This window comes from Halichoerus grypus, chromosome 15 (assembly GCF_964656455.1).
Source record: "Halichoerus grypus chromosome 15, mHalGry1.hap1.1, whole genome shotgun sequence".
NCBI lineage: Eukaryota > Metazoa > Chordata > Mammalia > Carnivora > Phocidae > Halichoerus > Halichoerus grypus.
The window spans coordinates 55,896,866-55,921,263 of record NC_135726.1 but is presented as its reverse complement, the minus strand read 5'-3'; the positions used below and the strand labels follow the sequence as shown (position 1 = coordinate 55,921,263).

The 24,398-nt window shown below is 40.0% G+C and overlaps 1 protein-coding gene, 1 long non-coding RNA gene and 1 pseudogene across 2 annotated transcripts; 1 reads left to right on the top strand and 2 right to left on the bottom strand.

The window, feature by feature from the left end:
* Positions 1-1,329: 1,329 nt before the first annotated feature.
* On the bottom strand, positions 1,330-21,192 carry ZNF614 (zinc finger protein 614). Its single transcript, XM_036104086.2, is given in 5 exon segments — positions 1,330-3,300; positions 3,302-4,785; positions 5,122-5,217; positions 5,489-5,615; positions 21,053-21,192. Coding segments are annotated over 5 exon segments (1,923 nt in total). The 5' UTR covers positions 21,104-21,192; the 3' UTR covers positions 1,330-3,135.
* Positions 10,883-10,995, bottom strand: LOC118543283 (U4 spliceosomal RNA; annotated as a pseudogene).
* Positions 21,180-23,613, top strand: LOC144380292 (uncharacterized). The gene is made up of 3 exons (XR_013444345.1): positions 21,180-21,362; positions 23,134-23,213; positions 23,299-23,613. It is a non-coding gene; the product is annotated as an uncharacterized LOC144380292 (long non-coding RNA).
* Positions 23,614-24,398: the final 785 nt, after the last annotated feature.

The following is a 24,398-nucleotide window of genomic DNA, read 5'->3' as shown; positions in this document are numbered from 1 at the left end:
AACTTCCAGTTATAAGATAAATAAGTCTAATAGTAATAATGCTGTGTTGAACGTCATTGGCCATTAGGGAAATGCAAGTTAAGCTCAAGATTGTTTACTACTATATACCTAAGAGAATAGTTAATGTAAAATATAGTGACAATACCAACTGCTGGGGAGGATGGAGAGCAACTAAATCTCTCCTATGTTGCTAGTGGAATGGCTAAAAGAAATACACAGTTGACCCTTGAGCAACATGGGTTTGAACTGCATGAGTTCACTTATATGTGGATTTTTTTTTACAGTGTAGTACTGTAAATGTATTTTCTCTTCCTTATGATTTTGTTAGGCTTTACAATTTTTTAAAACTCCAGTATAATTAACATATAGTATATTAATTTCACGTGTACAATATAGTGAGTCAATAATTCTATAAATTACTTAGTGCCAATCACTTTAAGTGTACTCCTAATCCCCCTTTTTTCCACCCATTCCCCCACCCACCTCCCCTCTGGTAACCACCAGATCATTCTCTATATAAATAGAGTCTGGGGGGACGCCTGGGTGGCTCAGTTGGTTGGGTGACTGCCTTCAGGTCGGGTCACGATCCTGGAGCCCTGGGATGGAGTCTTGCATCGGGCTCCCTGCTCAGCAGGGAGTCTGCTTCTCCCTCTGACCCTCCCCACTCTCGTGCTCTCTCATTCTCGCTCTCTCAAATAAATAAATAAAATAAAATCTTTAAAAAAAAAAGTCTAGTTTGTCTTTTTTCTTTGTTCATGTTTCTTAAATTCCACATATGAGTGAAATCACATGGTATTTGTCTTCCTCAGAAGTCTTATTTTTTTTTTAAAGATTCATTTATTTGAGAGAGAGCAAGCAAGCAGAGGGAGGGGCAGAGAGAGAGAATTTTTCAAGCAGACATGGCACTGAGCTCAGATCCTGACGCGGGGCTCAATCCCACAACCCATGAGATCATGACCTAAGCCAAAACCGAGAGTCAGACGCTTAACTGACTTAGCCACCCGGGCGCCCCAGAAGTCTGATTTTCTTTTCCCTAGCTTACTTTAAGAATATAGTATATAACACATAATCGACTGTTTATGTTACTGGTAAGGCTTCCAGGCAACAGCAGGCTATTGGTAGTTAAGTTATACATGGATTCTCAACTGCCTGGGCGTCAGTGCCCCTAACCCCCATGTTCTTCAAGTGTCAAATGCACTGAATACCAAGTGCTAGAGAGGATACAGAACAATATTTCATACACTGCTGGTGAGAATGTAAAAGAGCACAGTCATGATGGAAGAGAGTAGTTTCTTATAAGGCTAAATACAACTTACCATACATCCCAACAATCATACACCTGAATATTTATTGTAGAGAAATGAAAATTTATGTTCACACAAAACCCCGTATGCAGATTTCATACCATCTTTACAAAAGTTGAAATGAGGAAATCTCTTCCAAGAATGAAGGGATAAACAAACTGGTCATCCAGTATGTGTATTACTCACTAATAAAAATAACCATCCATTAACTCACATAAGTCTTCAGAGCAATTTGCCAAATGACAAAAACATGAAAAGCTTACACACTTCCTACTAATAAAAAATTATAAATTTGTATATAGTCAATAATATAATTTTTATGGAAAAAAATAGAAAATTATATAAATAAATACAACCTATATATAAAATATATAAAATCCAGTTGTAAAAATGATTTTTGTAACATTCACAAAATTATACAATTATACTGATGGAAAACAGGTAAGTGGTTGCGAGAGGTAGGTTTGGATAAAGGGAATGAGCATAAAAAGGTATAATGAGGAAATCTGTGTTGATTACAGTCTTACATGATGGTTGTGGTAGTGGTTACATGAATCTATATATGTAATAAAACTTCTTAGAATTACAACATAAAAAAAAAAACAACCATGAAAATCTAATGAAATCCAAATAAGGTTAAGGGCTTAGCTAACAGTATACTACCAATGTCATTTTCCTGGATTCAGTAAGATGTGGCTTACATAAATGTTTTTACTGGGAGGCATTAGGTAAAGGATACTAGGGAAGTCTCCGGACTATTTTGCAATTTCTTCTAAGTTAAAATGATTTCAAATTAAACATTTTATAAAAATAACTCGGAAGGTGGTTTTATAAAATATTTGGTCATATTTATAAACTTAGTTAAGCAAGTACAAATACTTGTTATTTTATAAATTTAAAACATTGTTTCCTTTTAAACTACTTTAGTATGCTAAATTTACAATTAAGTTTAGAGCCAAAGAAAGGTAAAAAATCAATAATACAGAGTAGTCCTAGAATACTCCATAGAACACTCTGCACGGTGTATAACAATAAATATTAATCAGTGATGAGGAAAGCAGACTATACTTTTTAAAACTAAGGAATTACTGACAAGGCCACTAGAAAAGGGTTTCAAAGTATCATCTGAAAATGTACATCAGGTGAATTATCTGATGTATATTGAGGTCAGACTTGTAACATTTAAAAGCACTCTGACATTTACCACTTTCACAGGACTTCATTCCTTCATAAGTTCTCTGATATTTGACTACAGGTGCTCTACATTTAGTATGTTCATGAAGTTTTCATTTCTATATGATTTCCTGACAAAACGAGGCAGAATGTGTCACTGATATCCTGCCATATATATATATATATATATATATCGGAATAAATATATATATATATATATATTTCAGATGATATATATATATATATATATCGTCCTCTTAAAGTTTTTCTCCACTGTGGACTCTGACCCTCACTGAGGTCTTCTTTCTGGGTAAAAGCTTTCCCATGGTCATCATAAATTTTTTTAAAAATCATATTTCTATGAACAATAAGCTCACTGATGATTTATGATGATCCCTGATAATAAAGTCTACCTTCCCCCTGAAGGCCTTTCTAGTCTCTGCATTCACAGAATTTATCTCAGTATACACTTTTCAGAATATAATGAAGCTAGAAAGTTTTGCTCAAGGCATTTCCACATTGAATGTATCAGAGTTTTCCCAACATGTTTTCACTGACAGAAAATATGAGGTAAGGATCACTGAAGGCACTACAACACATTCACTGTAGCCACCAGATTTACCTCCTAGACAAGTTTTTAATCTCCGCAGGACACACATCAACAGCCAGCAGTACCATGATTACATTCCAATCTGCTGGGAACACTGATGTTTAATGAAGTCTCAGTTGCCACAGAAGGCGTTTCCACGGTCATCACATTCATAGGGCTTCTGTTCTGCAGGAGTTCACTAATAAGTAATGAGCTGCGACTCTGTGTTAAAGGAATTTACAACTTGACTGAATCTACCCATTTCTCTTGTGTGCATTTTCTTATGTTTAACAAGGTTTGACAAGTGGGAGAAGGCTTTCTCACAATCGCTGCATCCATATGGTCTCTCGCCCGTATGAGTTCTTTGATGGACATTGAGTACTGACTTTGTGGTGAAGGCTTTTCCACATTCATTGCACTCATAGGGTTTCTCTCCCGTGTGAATTCTCTGATGGGTAATGAGACCATATTTGTGAGAATAGGATTTTCCACACTCAGTACACACAAAGGGAGTCTTTCCTGTATGACATCTCTCATGTTGTATGAGGCATATCTTCTGGCTGAAGGCTTTACCACACTCATTGCATTCATAGGGTTTCTCTCCTGTGTGAGTCCGCTGATGTATAATGAGGGTGCGCTTTGTGGTGAAGCCTTTTCCACATTCATTACATAAGTAAGATTTCTCTCCTGTGTGAGTTCGCTGATGTATAATGAGGGTGCGCTTTGTGGTGAAGCCTTTTCCACATTCACTGCACATGTAAGACTTTTCCCCAGTATGAGATCGCTGATGTACGATGAGATTACTCTTCACTGTGAAGCCTTTTCCACACTCACTACATATATAGGGTTTCTCTCCAGTGTGAGTTCGCTGATGTACAACAAGATAGCGCTTCATGGTGAAGCCTTTTCCGCATTCAGTGCATATATAGGGTTTCTCCCCTGTATGAGTTCGCTGATGCACGATGAGATTGCTCTTCACAGTGAAGCCTTTTCCACATTCACTGCACACATAAGGTTTCTCTCCACTATGAGTTCGCTGATGTGCAATCAGATAGCGCTTCATGGTGAAGCCTTTTCCACACTCACTGCATGTGTAGGATTTCTCTGCTGTTTGGGTTTGCTGAGGCAGAGTGAGACTGCTCTTCACACCAGAGCCTTTTCTGTATTCACTGGTTACACAGACTTTGTCTTGTGTATGAGCTTTCTGATGTTTAGCGAACACGACATTTCTGGAGAAGGAATTCCCACATGGATCACACTCATGGGGTTTCTCACCTCTATGACTGCTCTCATGGTAAATAAGCCGAGGCTTCCTGATGCAGGTTTTCTCACCTTCGATGCACGTGTGGGGCTTCTCTATTTTGTGAGTCCTCTGATACTTAAAGTCTTGGAATTTAGTGCTGATATATTTTGCGCTTTCAGGGAATTCAATTCCAGAATACAAATGTTCATGATTACCATGCAGAAAAGATTTTTCTTCTCCATTAAACTCAACAGCCTTCTTTGTTTCATATCTTCTCTTCTCGTTAACTAAACTCAAACTTGATTTCAAAGCTTTTCTACATAAATCAAACACATGATTTTGCGTTATGGCAAAATGTATTTTGCTCAAATGAACAGCATTTCTAAATGTACTCTGTTCCCCGTATTGTTGTGTGCTCTTCAGAAATCTGTGGTTTTGAGAGTGCTCTTGCAGATGACTATCAAGCTTCCCGAATCCTAGGAAAAAAAGGGAACAACAAATTCTCTCACAAGGATGGTATGGGATAAAAGTGTTTTAAAGATGATGTGGTGGGGGTGGCTCTTTATTGTTTTGACTATATAATTTTAAAAGAAAATTATAAAGATCTAAAATGAAATAAATATCAGATCCAAGAAGAGGTAAGGAGCATATTTAGAGCTAAATACGCACAAAAGAAAAGAGTTCTTATCTGGGGAAAGGAATATGGGGAGGAGCTGATTAGGTATCCTCAGACACCCTCACAGCTGTGACACCTTCTCTTAAAGACTAGAATAAAACTTCTTCAGCCACTCCCCTTGCTGGTACTCACTCACCCAGATGGGTTCTATTCTGTATTTCATCCTCTGTTATCCATGGTTCATCTCTGTGTTCCAACTTGGACAATGCATCTGGTTTGGTAGCCTGACACCCTGTTCGTGAGAAATGACAAAAGACTTAGATGCAGTGACTTGGGGTATAGTAAGTTGAGATGGGAAAATATTACATTTTAGAGACAAAGCGATTTCTCACATGCAAAGTAGTTAAAAGTTCTCTTTCAGGATAGAAAAGATTATACCCCTTTGTTTAGGGCCAAGATAGGGGACTCTTCGGAAGACCACAGTGATTGCAAAGCTTTGATCGAGTGATAGAGGAAAAGCCAGTGACTGAGCACCTCTAAGTGACATAGAAAGCTGTCCTCACCCACTGACACCAGGTTGCTATAGTTCTCCAACATCACGTCCCGGTACAGGTCCTTCTGAGCGGGGTCCAGGAGCTGCCACTCCTCCCAGGTAAAGTCCACAGCCACATCCTCCAGTGTCAGCAATTCCTGTAATAACACGGTCCTATTTAATATGATGTGAATTACTTTTGTTAATATGGAAGAAGCATGAGGGAGGCTGTTCTAATCACCATATAGCCTCATCTATATATACTTTTTTTTTTTCTTTTTAAAGATTTTATTTATTTGACAGAGAGGTTGAGGGAGAAAGCACAAGAAGGGGGAGCGGCAGGCAGAGGGAGAGAGAGAAGCAGGCCTCCTGCCAAGCAGGGAGCCCGATGTGGGGCTCCATCCCAGGACCCTGGGATCATGACCCAAGCCGAAGGCAGACACTCAACCAACTGAGCCCCCCCCAGGTACCCCTATATATACTTTTCTTATACACATTTTAGTAGAAATGAGGAGCCTAGGTGGCTCCGTCGGTGACTTCCATCTTGCTAACAGAATCTGTCCTTTCATGACTTTGATGAAACAAGTGGCATGTAGGGAAGGCCCATGTGGCAAGGAACTAATAAATAAGAATCTTACATGAGCAGACAGGTAGGAACTGAGGATCTCACTTGATCAGCCCTTCTGGAAATGAATCCCGCCAACAACCCAGTAAGTGAGCTTAGAAGTGCATCCTTCCCCACCCGAGCCTCCAGATCAGATGCCACCCTGGCTTACACCTTGCTTACAGGCTCATGAGTGACTGTGAAACAAAGTACCCAGCAGCGATATGACAAAAAACAAATATTTGGCTTTTGGCCCCAGTTCCTACTACAAGGAACTCCTAAAATGCTTAGGATCTCCACAGTGATGAGTGTGTTTTGTGTGCTAATGAGATGACTGGTAACCCAAGCCCTCACACAGCTGCGGGATGGGGGCTGGTCACCAGAGAAACAAACTACATGATTACAGGGTTGGAACTTAGTCCCACCTCCTGAGTTCAATCACCAATGTTCAATGATTTAATCAATCATGCCTAAGCAATGAAACCTCCATAAAGCCCCCAAAACCACAGGTTCAGCAAACTTCCAAGCTGGTGAGCACATCATGCTGCTGGAAGGGTGGCACACCCCCATACTCTGTCCTGAGAAAGGGACCGTAGAAACCATGATTTAGAGCCCGTCAGTACAGGAGACCAAGACTTGAGACTGGAATCCCAAGTGGTGGCTTTCTGGCAGGTCTGCACTCTTAAATCTGTGTAATCTGATGCTAACTGCAGGTAGTCAGTGTCAGAGAGTCCAATGTCAATCTGGAGAGGTGGTGTTGAAAGAGATCACATATTTGGTGTCAGGAGGAAAAAACCTCGTTTGATATCAAAAGTATTGTGAGTAAAAACAACACAGACTAGGTAAGCCATGCTTGCTTGCCCGCCTGGAAGGAGTCTCCAGGTAACACACTGTCGGAATTGGCTACAAATCAGAGGTTCCCACAGTCTTCTCCTTGGATTCAACAACCTTCTCCTTGGATTCAGTCATTTGCTAGAACAGCTCAAAGAACTCAGAGAAACACTTACTTACATTTACTGGTTTATTATATAGTAAAGGACATTATAAAGGATACAAATGAACCAGATGAAGACGTACCTCGTGCAAGGTCTGGAAGGTCCTGAACCCACAAGCTTCTGTCCCTGTGGAGTTGGGGTATGCTACACCCTCCAAGCATGTAGATGTGTTCACCAATCCAGAAACTCTCCGAACCCTGTACTTTCGGGATTTTATGGGGACTTCATTTCATGGACATGATCTAATAATCGATTACTAATTCATTATCCAGTCCTTCTCCCCACTCTGGAGGATGGGGGCAGGGCTGCAAGTTCCAAGCTTCTAATCATGACTTGATCTTTCTAGAGACCAGCCCCCACAGAAGACATCCAGGAGCCCACACCAAGAGTCACCTAATTAGAACAAAAGACGGTCCTATCACCCAGAAAATTCCAAGGGATTTAGGAGCTCTGTGACAGACACTCCTATCACCAAGGAAATTATAAGAGTTTTAGAAAACTCTGTGTCAGGAACCAGGGTAAAAGACTAAATATTAGCAGGAACCAGGGTAAAAGACTATATATTAGGCAGATATATATATATGTTATTATGCCACAACACCAACAGATAATGAATATAAGACATAAGCTTTTAAAGAAAGAACTTATGGAAGAATAGAAGAAAATATGGAATGTTTATGGCACAAGTAAAAAGCATAAAGAAAAGGCTAACAAATTTTAATTTGAATCAAAAATAAAACTTTTGCATGGAAAAAGATATTAAGAAAAGCTAACAGACAAGATTCTAGAAAAATAACTGCAACATATAAAAGATCAATATATCACAAGATAAACAATTACAAATCAGTAAGACAAAAAATAATTTTTAAAATGAGCCAAGAATGAAGACCACATATCACAGAAGAAATAATCCAAAAAAGCAACAAAGGGACAAGAATCTGAACCTCACAAGTGATTGGGAAAATGCAAAATAAAATAAGGCAAAAGAATATTGGTTCATACAGACCGTGGAAAATATGCAATTTGATAACATAATAACAAGTGTTGGCAAGCTGAGGAGCACTGGATGTTCTTACATAACGCTGTCTATCAACCAGGCACTCTTCTAGATGCTTTGTCTAGATTAATTCATTTTATTTTATTTTATTTTTTTTATTTTAAAGATTTTATTTATTTATTTGAGAGAGAGAATGAGAGAGAGAGAGCATGAGAGGGGGGAGGGTCAGAGGGAGAAGCAGACTCCCCGCTGAGCAGGGAGCCTGATGCAGGACTCGATCCCAGGACTCCAGGATCATGACCTGAGCCGCATTTTAGACCCCACCTTATGATGAAGTGCCATTGTCATTAACCCCATTCTACACGTGAGAAAAGGGGTGTGATGGCTAACTGAAGAATGCAGTCACATGGCTGGCAACTGGCTGCAAAACCTACACTTTTAAACATGATGCCACACTGACCATGAGTCGGAACATTAAAATGTGAAATGACCACACCCCATAGCTGATTTCTCTGTAGCTACTCTGAACAAACACTGATACAACTTTACAAAAAGCCATTAACAAGGCAGTTCATTCTCATGGTTTGTAATAACAAAAATATCTAAATATTCATCAATAAGTGAATTATTTAATTATTACTCACACAACATCTGAAGTTCATCGTGTCAGGTGAAAAAGAAGAAAGTTGGCTTATAGGTACCAACAGGAAGAGAATGCCAACACACTTAAGAGAGTTTGGAGGATGTACATGAAAATAACTGTGGCTCACTCTGGAGAGGTGATTCATACATGAGTGTAAGGGTCAAGGAGTATTAAGCTGCTATCAACGAAGTCTGTACTATTTCACACTAACTCTATTAAATTCAGAGTGAACCTCTGAACATATGTGTTACTGTGTTATTTATCATTTCAAAAATCAAGTATTTTGTTCCCATCAAACTCCAAAGATTTTTATTTGTTTTTTGAGTATGACTATGAACTCATGGACTTTTTTTCTTTTTTTTTTAAAGAGAGAGTGTGCGTGTGCTCGAGCCAAGGGCGGGGGAGGGTAGAAGGAGAGGGAGAGAGAGGATGTTAAGCAGGCTCCACACTCAGCACAGAGCCTGACTCAGGGCTCAATCTCACGATCCTGAGATCATGACCTCGGCCAAAATCAAGAGTTGGATGCTTAACCGACTGAGCCACCCAGGCGCCCTTAACTCATGGACTTTTCCATAGCTGCATAGCTACTATGCTTCAGTCCAGTGCAGTCATCTTTCTTTTAGATGCTCAACTGGTACTAGGCCTGTGGTACTTCAACTAATAGCAAGCTCCTTATAGTTATGTGTTGTTTGGAGTATTGTTCCATTCATATAAAACATGATAGATATATACATTTAGGTATGTAAATGCACAAACAGATACATATAAGAAGTATGCACTACCAGGTATTTGTTAATGCTACACCAGGGGATTAAGAGGCACTCTCTTACCATGAGTCACCTGTGTACATAAAAGAAAAAAGGTAAAAACAAAATAAAATAAAAACACAAATAGGAAGGTAATTTAAACACAAGGAAAAATACCCCACTTTCTGAGATGGAGTGAAAGTTTTAAATCAAACCCCATGGATGCCAACAACCCAAACCCTTAATAGAGAAAAACACTTTCTCAACTACTACTACTGCCAAATCTGTACTCAAACGCCACTTCAACTACCTGTTCATGGAGGACCATTTGAAAGTCATGCAATCTTCATTTTCCTACGCCATTTCAGTGGTTTTATTCCAGACTGCCATAAAGTTGGGTCCCTGGATCACCAGACTATGGTGCCCTGAAGAACTGTACCCACTGACCTCTGCTTGACATATTCCCAGAGGAGGCCCTCTGTAAGAGACAGCTATAGAAATCTGCTTTCCCACTTACCAGAAGGCTGCAGGTGAGAATACACCTCACTGATGCCCTCCAAGAAAATCCACCAAAGAAATTTCAGGAGACCTAAGTGGCATAAACTACTGAATCCCCCAAGAAACTGGTCTGCCTTCCCCAGAGTCCGTGCACATCACATAGCTTTTCATGTCTCTTTGGTTATGATGTTTGTTAGAGATATCAGACTCAAAGTGACAGCTACCAAAACCCACAGGATGCACCAGTCACACGCTGTGTTCCAGTATTAATCCTTCAGGATGACCCCTCTGAGTAATATATTCCTGATTTCACTTTGCTCTGCTTTTGAATTTAGAATCTAAGTTAATTTCTCCCCAGAATCCAATTATCCCCAGAATCCAATTATACTAAAAGGTTGAACTGATTTTTCTCAGGTCACCACAAATCTGTCAGAAAACGTAGGAAAAACGTAACAAACAAAAATCACCTGGGCCTTGATCATTTTCTTCTGTGCTCACAAAACAGTAACATGGATTCTGTCTTTCATCTCTTCTGCATCTGCCACAAAGTTCTTAGAGTCAGAAAGCTTGGTGTCTGCTTGAAGTTGTCCCTAGAAATAATGATATCCAAGTCCAAGTACCTTTTTTTTCTTCCTTCATTCCTTCACTTGATCACTCTTGCTCTTGGGGACCTGGGACCTGTGGGCTGAAGAGCAAACTGACTTTGAGTGTACTTTTCCTCTGGGCCTAGGTGTTATCACTGCTGCTATGCACTTACCTTAGAGGACCTCAATATTTCCAACTGTTCCGAGGCTTTCACACTCTAGGGCAGTAAAGCAGGGTTCTAAATGAGTGAAAGGTATCCCTTTCCTCTGTGAAGTAGTAGTGGCATGGGTATTAAAGGGGAGGTGGGAAAGCAAAGGCAGCAGAGCATGATGCCTCAGAGGTGGGATTATCAAGCACATCCATTCACGACATATGGGAGGTTCCAAAGATTTGGACATTGTGTCTTTAATTAGCAATAATCGCGCCTCGGATAAACCTCATCGGCTACGATACTGCCACTGCGCAAAGCTTGGACACTGTGTCTTTAAAAAGCATGTGTGGGGTGCCTGGGTGGCTCAGTCGTTAAGCGTCTCCCTTCGGCTCAGGTCATGATCCCAGGGTCCTGGGATCGAGCCCCGCATCGGGCTCCCTGCTCAGCGGGAAGCCTGCTTCTCCCTCTCCCACTCCCCCTGCTCGTGTTCCCTCTCTCGCTGTGTCTCTCTCTGTCAGATAAATAAATAAAATCTTAAAAAATAAAATAAAATAAAAAGCATGTATGCTCATGCACTGCTTTGGAAGTCTTTATATGTTCCATGGGTACACACACTTCAGTGTGAAGACTAATGTACCAAGCAAATCATAAAGACTGTCTTATTGACTTGATGCACTAAATGATTAACCTTGCCCAACAGAGGTTTGGCTTTTGCCCTTAGTTTCTAAGAGGAAACTTCTAAGTTCTTGGAATATCCTGCCTGATAAAAGTGTCTCTGCTCACCTGGGAGGCTTGGGCCATGCAAGGCAGTCTATTCTAATAAAGTGATTTATGGTGAAGGGCCTTGGACCACGTGGTATCAGCCGGGCCTCTGGAGGGGCTGGAGGAGACTAAGGTCAGCCACAGGCAGTCAGTCATGTCTGTGTTCATTAACTCCAATAAAAACTCTGGCGCCAAGGCTTATATGAGTTTTCTCTGGTTGGCAATAATGATAGAAAAGGTATACAAATGAGGAAGCTATAAATTATAAATCTATATACACCTAATGGCAGAATCACAAAATACAAACAAAAACTGAATTAAAGAGAGAAATAGAAAATTCAACAACAATAGGTGAAAGTTTCAAAATCCCACTGTCAATAATTACAAAAAAAAAAGAAAAAAGAAAAGAAAACCAGCAGAGATACTTAGGACTTCAACACCATAATCAACTGACAGTTATTTGATGCCACACTCAACAGGAACAAAATATACATTTTCTTCAAAGGTACATGAAACATTCTCCAGGAAAGACCGTAATTTAAGATAGAAAACAAATGTCAATAAATTTAAAATATATTTTCCAGCCACAACAGAATTGAATTAGATATCTGCTTCAGAATGAAATTCAGGAAATACACAAATATTTGGAAATTAATTAGCACATTTCTGAGTAACCATGGATTAAAAATAAATATTACTTAGATGAAATGGACAAATGCCTGGAAAGAGACAAATAACAAAACTGACAGAAGAACAGTTCCAAAAAACCCAAATAGACATATAAGAAGAAACTGAATTAGTAATTAAAAACTGTCTCACAGGGGCGCCCAGGTAGCTCAGTTGGTTAAGCGATCAGGTCTTGATCTCAGGGTCAGGTCTTGATCTCAGGGTCAGGAGATCAAGACCCACTTTGTGCTCCGTGCTGGGCATGGAGGCTACTTAAGAAACAAAAACAAAACAAAAGTCTCACAAAGAAAAGCTTAGGCCCAGATGTATTTCTTCTATGATGTCACTATCACCAAAATACCAAAGCCAAAGGCATCACAGAAGAAGAAAATTACAGACCAATCTCTTTCATGAATATAGGTGAAAAATTGCTAACATATTACCAAAACAATAAGCGAAATAAGTCAATCAGAGAAAGACAAATACAGTATGATTTCACCCATATGTGGAATTTAAGAAAACAAAACGGATGAACACATGGGGGGGGGGCGCCTGGGTGGCTCAGTTGTTAAGCGTCTCCCTTCGGCTCAGCTCATGATCCTGGGGTCCTGGGATTGAGCCCCGCAACGGGCTCCCTGCTTGGCGGGAAGCCTGCTTCTCCCTCTCCCACTCCCCCTGCTTGTGTTCCCTCTCTCGCTGTCTCTGTCAAATAAATAAATAAAATCTTAAAAAAAAAACAACAACACATGAGAGGGGAAAAAAAAGAGAGAGGGTAACAAATCATGAGAGACTCAACTACAGAGAACAGAGTTGATGGAGAGAGGTGGGTGGGGGATGGGACAGATAGGTGATGGGTATCAAGGAGGGCACTTGTTATGATGAGCACTGGGTGTTATATGTAAAGGACGAATCATTGAACTCTACTCCTGAAACCAATATTGAACTGTATGTCAACAAACTAGAATTTAAAGGGAAAAAAACACGTATTAGCAAAACAAATCTAGGATAACATAAAAAAATCTAGGATTACAGACAGTGACTAAGGGGGATTTAGCCCAGGAATGCCAATTTGGTTGGCTGGGTGCTCAGCTGGTTAAGCGTCCAACTCTTAATTTCAGCTCAGGTTGTGATCTCAGGGTTGTGAGATCAAGTCCTGCATGGGGCTCCATGCTGGGTGTGGAGCCCGCTTAAGAGTCTCCTTCTCCCTCTCCCTTTGTCCCTCCCCCACCCCTCGCACACGTGGGTGCTCTCTCTCAAAAAAAAAGATAATAAATTTCAATGTAACAGCTAGAAATATAAACTATCTCAAGAGAATGAGAAGACAAGCTACAGACTAGATAAAATATTTGCAAAAGACATACATGATAAACATCCAAAATACACAAAGAACTCTTAAAACTCAACAATAAGAAAAGACAACCCAATTAAAAAATGGGCAAAAGCCCCAAACTGACACCTCACCAAGGAAGATACACAGATAGCAAATAAGCATATGAAAGGCTGCTCAACATCATATATAATTAGGGAATTACAAATTAAAATACAACTATGAGTGGGGCGCCTGGGTGGCTCAGTCGGTTAAGCGGCTGCCTTCGGCTCAGGTCATGATCCTGGAGTCCCGGGATCGAGTCCCGCATCGGGCTCCCTGCTCAGCAGGGAGTCTGCTTCTCCCTCTGACCCTCCCCTCTCTCATGCTCTCTGTCTCATTCTCTCTCTCAAATAAATAAATAAAATCTTTAAAAAAAAATAAAATAAAATAAAATAAAATAAAATACAACTATGAGATACCATTACACACCTATTAGAATAGCCAAAATTCAAAACACTGACAACACCAAATGCTGGTAAGGATGTGCAGCAAGAGGAACTCTCATTTATTGCTGGTGGGAATGCAAAATGATTCAACCACTTTAGAAGATAGTTTGGCAGCTTCTTACAAAACTAAACATACTCTTACCATATGATCCAACACTTTCCTTGTTATTTGCCAAAAGGAGCTGAAACCTGATAATGGATGTTTATAGCAGCTTTATCCATCCAGACAATGGAATATTATTCAGCACTAAAAAGGAATGAGCTATCAAGCCATGAAAAGACAAGGAGGAAACTTAAATGCATATTATTAAGTGAAAGAAGCCAATCGGAAAAGGCTACATATTGTAGGACTCCAACCATATGACAGTCTGGAAAAGGCAAAACTAAGGAGACAGAAAAAAGATCAGTGGTAGCTAGGAGTTGGGGGAGAGGAAAGATAAATAGGCAGAAACCAGAGGAGTTTTAGAACAGTGAAACTAACCTGTAACATACTAAATGAGGACACATATCATTATACATTGTCAAAACCCACAGAATGAACAATACCAAGAGAGAACCCTATACCAATGTAAATTATGCACTTTGGGTAATAACATGTCAATATGGTAATTGTAACAAACGCACCACTCTGGTGCAGGATGTTGACAGTGAGGAAGGTTGTATGTGTAGGGGAGTAGGGTATACACAAGCAGTCTCTGCACACTTCCCACTCAATGTTGCTGGGAATCTAAAACTGCTCTAAAAAACAAAGTCATCATCTACATCTACATCTATACACACATACATATACACACACTATCTTGCAGAAAACATAGGAGACATTTCTCATGACTGTGGCTTAGGCAAAGAATTCTTAGACATGTCACTAAACCAGTGAACCATAAAAGAACTGATAATTGGACTTGTACTAAATTTTGCACATCAAAAGACTTTATAAAGCAAAAGGAAAAAGTAAGCTATATTTGGGGAGAAAATATTTGCAAATCATATATCTGATAAAGGACTACTATGTAGAATATACAAATAACTGGAAAAACTTAACAATTTGTTTGGAAGGCAAACAACTCACTTAGAGAATGAGAAAAGACTTAAATAGACATTACACTACAGAAGACATATTAATGTCTATTATAGCACATGAAAAAATGATCAACATTATTTGTCACTGGGGAAATTAAGATGATGATGAAATTCTACTATACACTAACTAGAATGACTATAATCAAAAAGACTAATAATTCCAAATGTTGATGAGAATGTGGAGAAACTGAAACTCTCATACACTGATGGTAGAAATGTAAACTCGTACAGGCACTTTGAAAACTTTGTAAAATGTTAAACATATACTTGCCCTATGAACCAAACATTCTGCTCAGGGAAACTTAACAAAGAGAAATGAACATTTCCAGTTTGTACCTGAATGTATAGAGCAATTCTCATAATAGTCTCAAACTGAAAACAATTCCAACAACTGTGACTTGATAAACAAAAGGCATAATATACATCCAATGGATCATTCAGGAATAATGCCGAAGAGGAGAGAATATTTCCCAACTCATTCTATTAGGCCATTTAGTTTTTAAAAATACAATTTACAATACTATCAAAACATGTGAAATACTACTGGACCACTTTCTTACACCATACACAAAAATAAATTCAAAATGGATGAAAGACCTAAATGTGAGACAAGAAACCATCAAAATCCTAGAGAAGAACACAGGCAGTGACCTCTTTGACATTGGCCATAGCAACTTCTTACTAGACATGTCTCTGGACGCAAGGGAAACAAAAGCAAAAATGAACTATTGGGACTTCATCAAGATAAAAAGGTTCTACCATTGGGACGCCTGGGTGGCTCAGTCGTTAAGCGTCTCCCTTCGGCTCAGGTCATGATCCCAGGGTCCTGGGATCGAGTCCCACATCAGGCTCCGTGCTCAGTGAGGAGCCTGCTTCTCCCTCTCCCTCTGCTGCTCCCCCTGCTTGTGCTCTCTCTCTCTGACAAATAAATAAAAATCTTAAAAAAAAAAAAAAAAAAGGTTCTACCAAGGGGCGCCTGGGTGGCTCAGTCGTTAAGCGTCTGCCTTCGGCTCAGGTCATGATCCCAGAGTCCTGAGATCGAGTTCCGCATCAGGCTCCCTGCTCAGTGAGAGTGTGCTTCTCCCTCTCCCACTCCCCCCGCTTGTGTTCCTGTTCTCACTCTCTCTGTCAAATAAATAAATAAAATCTTTAAAAAAAAAAAAAAAGGTTCTATCCAGCAAAGGAAACAATCAACAAAAACTAAAAAGCAGCCTATGGAATGGGAGAAGATATTTGCAAATAACATATCTGATAAAGGGTTAGTATCCAAAATCTATAAAGAACTTATCAAACTCAACACCCAAAAAAACAAATAATCCGGTTAAGAAATGGGCAGAAGAGGGGAGGGTATGTGCTATGGTGAGTGTTGTGAATTGTGTAAGACTGATGAATCACAGACCTGTACCCCTGAAACAAATAATATATCATATGTTAATTTAAAAAAATTAATTAAAAAATTAATTTAAAAATTTTTTTTAATTTAAAAAAAATGGGCAGAAGACATGAATAGACATTTTTCCAAAGAAGACCTACAAATGACTAACAGACACATGAAAGGATGCTCAATATCATTCATTATCAGGGAAATACAAATCAAAACTACAATGACATATTACCTCATACCCGTCAGAATGGCTAAAATTAACAACACAGGAAACAACACATTTTGGCAAGGAGGCGGAGAAAGGGGAACTCTCTTACACTGTTCGTGGGAATGCAAATTGGTGCAGCCACTCTGGAAAAGTTTGGAGGTTCCTCAAAAAGTTAAAAATAGAACCACCCTACAACCCAGCAATTGCGCTACTAGGTATTTACCCAAAGGATACAAAAATACTGATTCAAGGGACACATGCACCCCAATATTAACAGCAGTGTCATCAACAATAGCCAAATTATGGAAAGAGCCCAAATGTCCATCGACTGATGAATGGATAAAGATGTGGTGTGGAGTATTACTCAGCCATCAAAAAGAATGAAATCCTGCTTTTTGCAATGATGTGGATGGAGCTAGAGTATATTATGCTAACTGAAACAAGTCAGAGAAAGACAAATACTGTATGGTTTCACTCGTGTAATTTAAGAAACAAAACAGATGAACATAGGAGAAGGGAGGGGAAGAGAGGGAGGCAAACCCTAAGAGACTCTTTTAACTGTAGAGAATAGGGGTGCCTGGGTGGCTCAGTCGCTAAGCGTCTGCCTTTGGCTCAGGTCATGATCCCAGGGTCCTGGGATCGGGCCTGGCATTGGGCTCCCTGCTCGGCGGGAAGCCTGCTTCTCCCTCTCCCACTCCCCCTGCTTGTGTTCCCTCTCTCGCTGTCTGTCAAAATAAATAAATAAAATCTTAAAAACAAAACAAAACAGAACTATAGAGAACAAACTGAGGGTTGATGGAGGGGGGTGAGTGGGGGATGGGCTCAATGAATGACTGGTATTAAGGAGGGCACTTGTGATTAGCACTAGATGTTAATATATGTGATGAATCACTAAATTCTACTCCTGAAACCAATATTACACTATATGTTAACTAACCAGATTTTAAATAAAAACTTGAAACAAAAAAATAAGTAAATAAAATGATGATAAAAGAAAAGGTGAAAATGACTTTAAAAATGTGAAATACTTATGGAAAAAGATTACCAAAAATTTAAAACACCTTTTGAAAACTGTATCACAGAAATTTTTTAAGACTTAAATAAATGGAAAGATACACTTTGTCCATGTCAGAAAATGGACCATTTTTTGAAATGAACCAAATAGACCATTCTCCAGAATTGGTCTAGAGTCACAAATCTCAATCATAATTCCAGGAGGCTTTTCTGTATAAACTGACAACCTGATTCTTAAATTCACATAGAAATGCAAAAGGTCTAGAAAAGCTAAAACAACTGTAAAAAAGAACAAGGCTGGGGTGCATGAGTGGCTCAGTTGGTTGACCATCCAACTCTTGGGTTTCGGCTCAGGTCGTGAACTCGGGGTCCTGGGATTGAGCCCGGTGTCTCGTTCCACACTCAGCTTGGAGTCACCTTGAGATATTCTCTCTTCCTCTCCTTTTGCCCCTCCCCCTGCTCTCTAAAATAAATATATAAATAAAATCTTAAGAGAAAAAAAAGAACAGGGTTGGTGAGTTTGCACTACCTGATTACAAGAATTTTTATCAAAACCAAGTAATCAAGACAGGGTAGTATTCATGTCAGAATAGACAAATGAATGAACAGAACAGAGCCCAGAATAAGACCCACACATATATAGTCAACTGACATTTTATAAAGGTGCAAAGGCAATACAGTGGATATGCATATACAAAAAAAAAAAAGAACTTGGATACATATACGGTACCATATATATTACTCAAAATAAATAATAAACCTAAGTGAAAAACCTAAAAAACAAAACAAAACCCAAAAAACCCTAAACCTTCGAGAAGAAAAAATTGGAGAAAATCCTCTGCTCTTGTAATAAAGCAAAGATTTCTTAGGTACAACACCAAAAGAATAATTCATTAAGAAAAGTTCATGTCCTGTACTTCATAAAAACTAAATCCTTCTGCTCTTCAAAACACATCGTTAAGAGAATGTTGAAAGGCGAGCCAAAGACGGGGAGAAAATCTTTGCAAAGCATATAACTGGTAAAGGAAAGTCTTGTATCCAGAATATATAATGAATTCTCAAAAATTAACAAGAAAAGACAACAGAAAAGCATAAAAGACTTGGACAATTACTTCACCAAGGAAGATATATGGATGGCAAATAAGCACATGACAAGATATTTAACATCATTAGCCATTATTAGGTAAATACAAATTAAAACCACAAGGTACTGCTCCACACCCATTAGAATACCTAAAATCAAAAAGAATGACAATACAAAGTGTTGGCAAAAACATGGAGACACAGAACAATTATCCGCTTCTCTTGTGAATACAGAGTGCAGCCACCTGGGGAAACAGTTCAGCAGTTTCTAAAGAAGTTAAACATAACACCTACCATATGATTTAGCCATTCAACTCCTAGAGATTTACCCAAGAGAAAGAAAAACATATAAACATAAATATAGACTTGAACATGAGTGGTTTTTTTTTTTGAGAGCTTTATTTGTAAGAGCTAAAAATTGGAAAAACAATTGCCCATTAACAGGTGAATTAATAACTCTACAGAATGAACTGATAAACCCACGTGGAATACAAAGCAACAAAAAGGAGAAAAAGGAACTACTGATACACACAAGAATGTTATCTTGAAATACTAATGCTGAATCAAATTGTAATAAAAACGAGTATATCCTCTGAGAGTCCATTTCAATAAAACTTAAAAAAATATATAAACTAGCCTACAGTACAGTGGTTGCTTGGGGAGGGAAGGGGAAATATGAGAGGGATGGATTAAAAACGGGCACAAAGAAAATTCAGTGGTGAGGGGTATGTTCATGATTTTCATGGTGGTGACACTTTCATGAGTACATATGTCAAATTTACCAATTGGTATGATTGATTTAAATATCTGTAGCTTATTGTGTGTCAGTTTTACCTCGATAAATCACTTGGAAAAAAGGGGAAAACCTAGTGATAATTATAATGTACACCAAAATATAATGCTAATGAAAAGAGGCAACAACAAAAGACTATATATATGATTCTGTTTATATGAAATGCCTAGAAACTGCAAATTAATAGATTCTAGAAGATAATCAGGGTGGTGTGTGGCTGGGGGTAGGAGTGGACACAGTGCACAGAGGGCCAAGAAAACTTTTCCAGGTGATGGAAATCTTTTAAACTTGGATTGCCTTGAAACTGGATTGTACTCATGCTTGCACAACTCTAGAAACTCAGTTAAAAATCACTGAAATGTAGGGATGCCTGAGTGGCTCAGTCGGTTAAACGTCTGCCTTCGGCTCAGGTCATTATCCCAGGGTCCTGGGATTGAGTCCCACATGGGGCTCCCTGCTCAGTGGGGAGCCTGCTTCTCCCTCTGCCTGCAGCTCCCGGATTGTGCTCTCTCTCTCTCTGACAAATAAATAAATAAATAAAATCTTTTAAAAAAATCACTGACATGTAAATACTTACACCTGGTGAATTTTATGGTATGTAAATTAAACCTCAGTAAAACTACTAAAATTATAATTGAATACTTTGTTATTACTTAATATGTTTGACTCAGACACCATGGTCTGGTTCACCAACCTGTATTGATATTTATTGCAATGATTAAAAATGTATAAATATCATCTCCTATGCAAATATGTTGAGGATGAGAAATTACATGACACAATTAATTTTTCCTTATGTTTATACAGATGATCCTAAACGTGGGGGGGAAAAAAAAGAAGGTTCTCACTATGGAACAGAATATAGAGTAAAGGAGATGCATTCACTTATAATGACCCTAAAAGGAAATATCCAAAAGTATAGTAAACTTGAAGACAATAAAAACAAAAGCTACCTCTTTAATAGTCAATATATCACTAGCTCACTCCGAACACACTTAATTTTGTGGGGACAGTGAGAAAAGTGGTGATGCTGGGAGACAAAGTTTTCAGTAAGGTCCGTGAGGACGGACCGGAAGGAGCGAACTGGGTTTGGATTAACGGGATTAAATGCAGCCTTTAGGTCTGTTTCCGGCATTCAAGGTTTGAGCCCGAACCTCCCGATCTTCTAGGGGTCCTGGACCTCCTCACACACTGACAGCACCCACCAGGCGACTCCAGGAGTGAGCCCTATATTAAATGCCATACTAACCCACACACAAGCCCAAATAACCAACAGGGACGTCTCCAACCCACGGAAGCCGGACGAGACAGGCGTTCACGGATATACTTCCCACCCCACTTCTCAGCCGCCGAGTCCCACAAGCCGAGTGATCCACGTGGACCTCAAACCCTAACACAGTCGGCCTCTCGGTCGAGATTTCTCCAGACTCGTAACCACTGACTCCCAAAGGCCCCCTCTGCTCAGATTCCTCAAGGACTGGATCCAAGTAAAATCCCAACTGCGGTTCTTCACACATGCTCCCGTTTCACGGACCCCACAGGCCGAGAGCTAAACCGAGAACCCGACTCACCCGAACCCGAACCTCTACAGACGCTGCTGGCAGCGACGAAAAGCCACCCATTTCCGAAGCCACTTCTCTCGGAGCGCCCTTCCTCGCGGTACCTAGGGTCTCGGAGCCACCCGGGCAGCGACTCCCGCGAGGACCTGGGAGCGCTACGGGATTTCGGAGCTCGGGCGGCGGGCCCCGCCCAATGACCTAACGGCCACGCCCACCCCGGCCTTTCTGATGGGAGGGGCCATACTGGCTGTGTGGGGAGATCGAAATCATTACTGGCCACCTCAGTGTTGCGAGGGATGATCAACAAAGCCGTGCTAACTGGGTAAGACTTCAGAGGTCGGTGTCTACCTAAGGCCACCAAGCACGTTTATCCGCCGAGGGAAGAGAGATGGCGACGCCCTCGGTGCACTGCCGAGCGCAGACGTTAGGCTGGAGCACCGTGGGCGCGGCCATCTTAGAGGAAGGCAGGTGTCCGTACGGCTGGGATGGGCTCAGGCCAAGGCCGACTTGGGGAAAGAGGAAGCTGAGACGTCGCTGGAGAGGCAGCGGTCACAGAGTTGACAGGAGCAGTGGTCGCCTAACGTCTTAGGTTTAGGGAGAGGGTGGTTGTGTGTGGAGTGGGTAAGGCCCTTGTCGTTTAGAAGGAAGACCGCCATTGAAGCGGCGAAGCCAATAGGGTGGAGCTTCGTAAAGAAATGCTAATCCCCCCGTGGGAGTGGATACACAGCTACTATCTCCAGTGGAGAAGGGATGAAGTGAAGGTGGAATGTATGTTTTCCTTCCAAAAATAAATTAAGATGACCCTGTGATTTTGGAGAATATGAAATTACGAGATAATTTATTATACTTTGCATAGTTCCCAAATTTTTAAGAGAGAGCACACTTTAAAATTTTATTATTATTTAGGCGTGGGAGGAGGTTTAATCTTAGAGGATTTAAGTAGCTACTCCCTTTTTAGAAGGCAACCTCAGTCAATTTAAATTTTTCATTCTCTTTGACCTAGAAATTCTTTTTTTTTTTTTTTTTTAAGAGTTTATTTATTTATTTGACAGAGACACAGCGAGAGAGGGAACACAAGCAGGGGAAGTGGGAGAGGGAGAAGCAGGCTTCCCACTGAGCAGGGAGCCCGATGCGGGGCTCGATCCCAGGACCCTGAGATCATGACCCCAGCCGAAGGCAGGCGCTTAACCAGCTTAACCTACTGAGCCATCCAGGCGCCCCTGACCTAGAAATCCTAATTGCAACAGTTTACTTAGTAAAAACTTTTCCTAGAGCACCTGGGTGGCTCAGTCGTTAAGCGTCTGCTTTCAGCTCAGGTCATGATCCCAGGCTCCTGGGATCGAGCCCCGCATCGGGCTCCCGGCTCTGCGGGAAGCCCTCTCCCACTCCCCCTGCTTGTGTTCCCTCTCTCGCTGTGTCTCTCTCTGTCAAATAAATAAATAAAATGTTTAAAAAAAAACTTTTCCTAATATTAACCACATTGGCTTTTGCAATTAAAAAGGAAAAAAAATCTAAATGTACAATGACAGACAATTACTTGGGTAAATTATGGAACATCCACTCACCGAAATAGTACATGGCAACTGAAAAGAATATACTACAACTGTCAGTATAAATAAGGAAAGATAACTGTATTCTCAAGAAGAAAAAAATACATCTGCAGGATAATATAAATTTTATGACCCCCATTATGGAAACAAATCGTAAACATTTGCCTGTTTGTGATTGGTTAAGTAAACATTTAGTTTGGATTACTTCAGGGTTTGTACTTATGGGTAGTGAATGTCAGAAGTTTTCACATTCCCAATTTTTGTAATTCTCCATTGTTTCTATATCTTTGTGTCATAATTCTGTATTACTTTAGTATTACAAAAATGTCAATTTTAGAAGTTTTAGAATATGATGATGTAGATGTTCATAACATTGTAAATATTTAAAAACTAGCCTCATATTTACTTACATATGTTTGAAAATTTGGGGAGAATATATTGTTAACAATGCTAGACTCTCAGGTACAATTATGGGTGATATAAAATTTCTTAAATGGTTTATATATGTTTTCTAATTTTTTAAAATTTCTTTAAAATTTTTAGTAGGCTCCATGCCCAACATGGGGCTTGAACTCATGACCCTGAGATCAAAAGTTGCACGCTTTACCAACTGAGCCAGCCAGGTACCCCCTGTTTTCTAATTTCTATACATTAAGAATTTATTGTTTGCATAATTTTTTAATAGTAAGAGTATTTTATTCTCTTCAGGAATTAAATGGGTAACCCCATTCACTCGGGATGTCAAGGTCTGAAAAGTGAATTCGGCGTTTGGTCCAGATTGCTCAGGGCAGCCTGGGCAGTCTGGGCAGCCCATTCTGGGACACTGCCTGATTGGTTTCAGGAATGAGCTGATCTGACCTTGCCATGGCAGGATGTGTAGATCCACAAAAGGGTAAGAAGTGGAGGGGACCTGAGGGCCTGGTTGGTAGAACACTCATACCTGATTCTGTACTGTAGAGAGTTTCTACCCGGAATCCATCCTGTTATAGTGTAGTGGTGGTAACAGGTGCACTAATCCAGGATTTAGGGCAGAGATGTTAAAATTTAAGTACAGATCACAAAAATCATTTTATAAATACAGGGTCGTGGGCCCAATACTAGAGGTTCTGGTTTAGGAGGTCTGGGGTCTGACTTAAGAATTCACATCTTTTACAAACTTCTCAGAGAATACTGAGGCAGGAAGCCCAGAGAAAACACTTGGAAACAGATCTGGAGTGTTCCCAGCTTATAAGTATTATGCTTGCTGGTTACCCTCAGTATACTTAGGTCTTAGTTCAAATTACATCTGCTCAGAACAGCCTTCCTTGAAAACCCATACTAAAATAGCTCCTCCAGGGCTGCCTGGGTGGCTCAGTCGGTTAAGCATCTGCCTTTGGCTCAGGTCATGATCCCAGGGTCCTGGGATCGAGTCCCATATCAGGCTCCTTGCTCAGCAGGGAGCCTGCTTCTCCCTCTGCCTGCTGCTCCCCCTACTTGTGCTCTCTCTCTGTCAGATAAATAAAAATCTTTAAAAACAAAATAGCTCCTCCATTACAACCTATGTACTTGGCTTCATATTTCTCCATAGCACTTAACAACTGACATTTCTATTATGTATTTATTTTACTCAGTCACCTTCACTAAACCGTATGCTCCATAAAGGCCATGACTTTGCCTGTTTTGTTCATTGATGTGTCCCCAGTGACTACAACGGTGCCTGACACAGTGTAAATGCTCAAAAAAAATATTTTTAAAGGAATGAATTACTCAACACTAAGTTGGGAATTGAATTCTGCCAGAACACTGTATGGCAAAATGGCAGGGGAGGG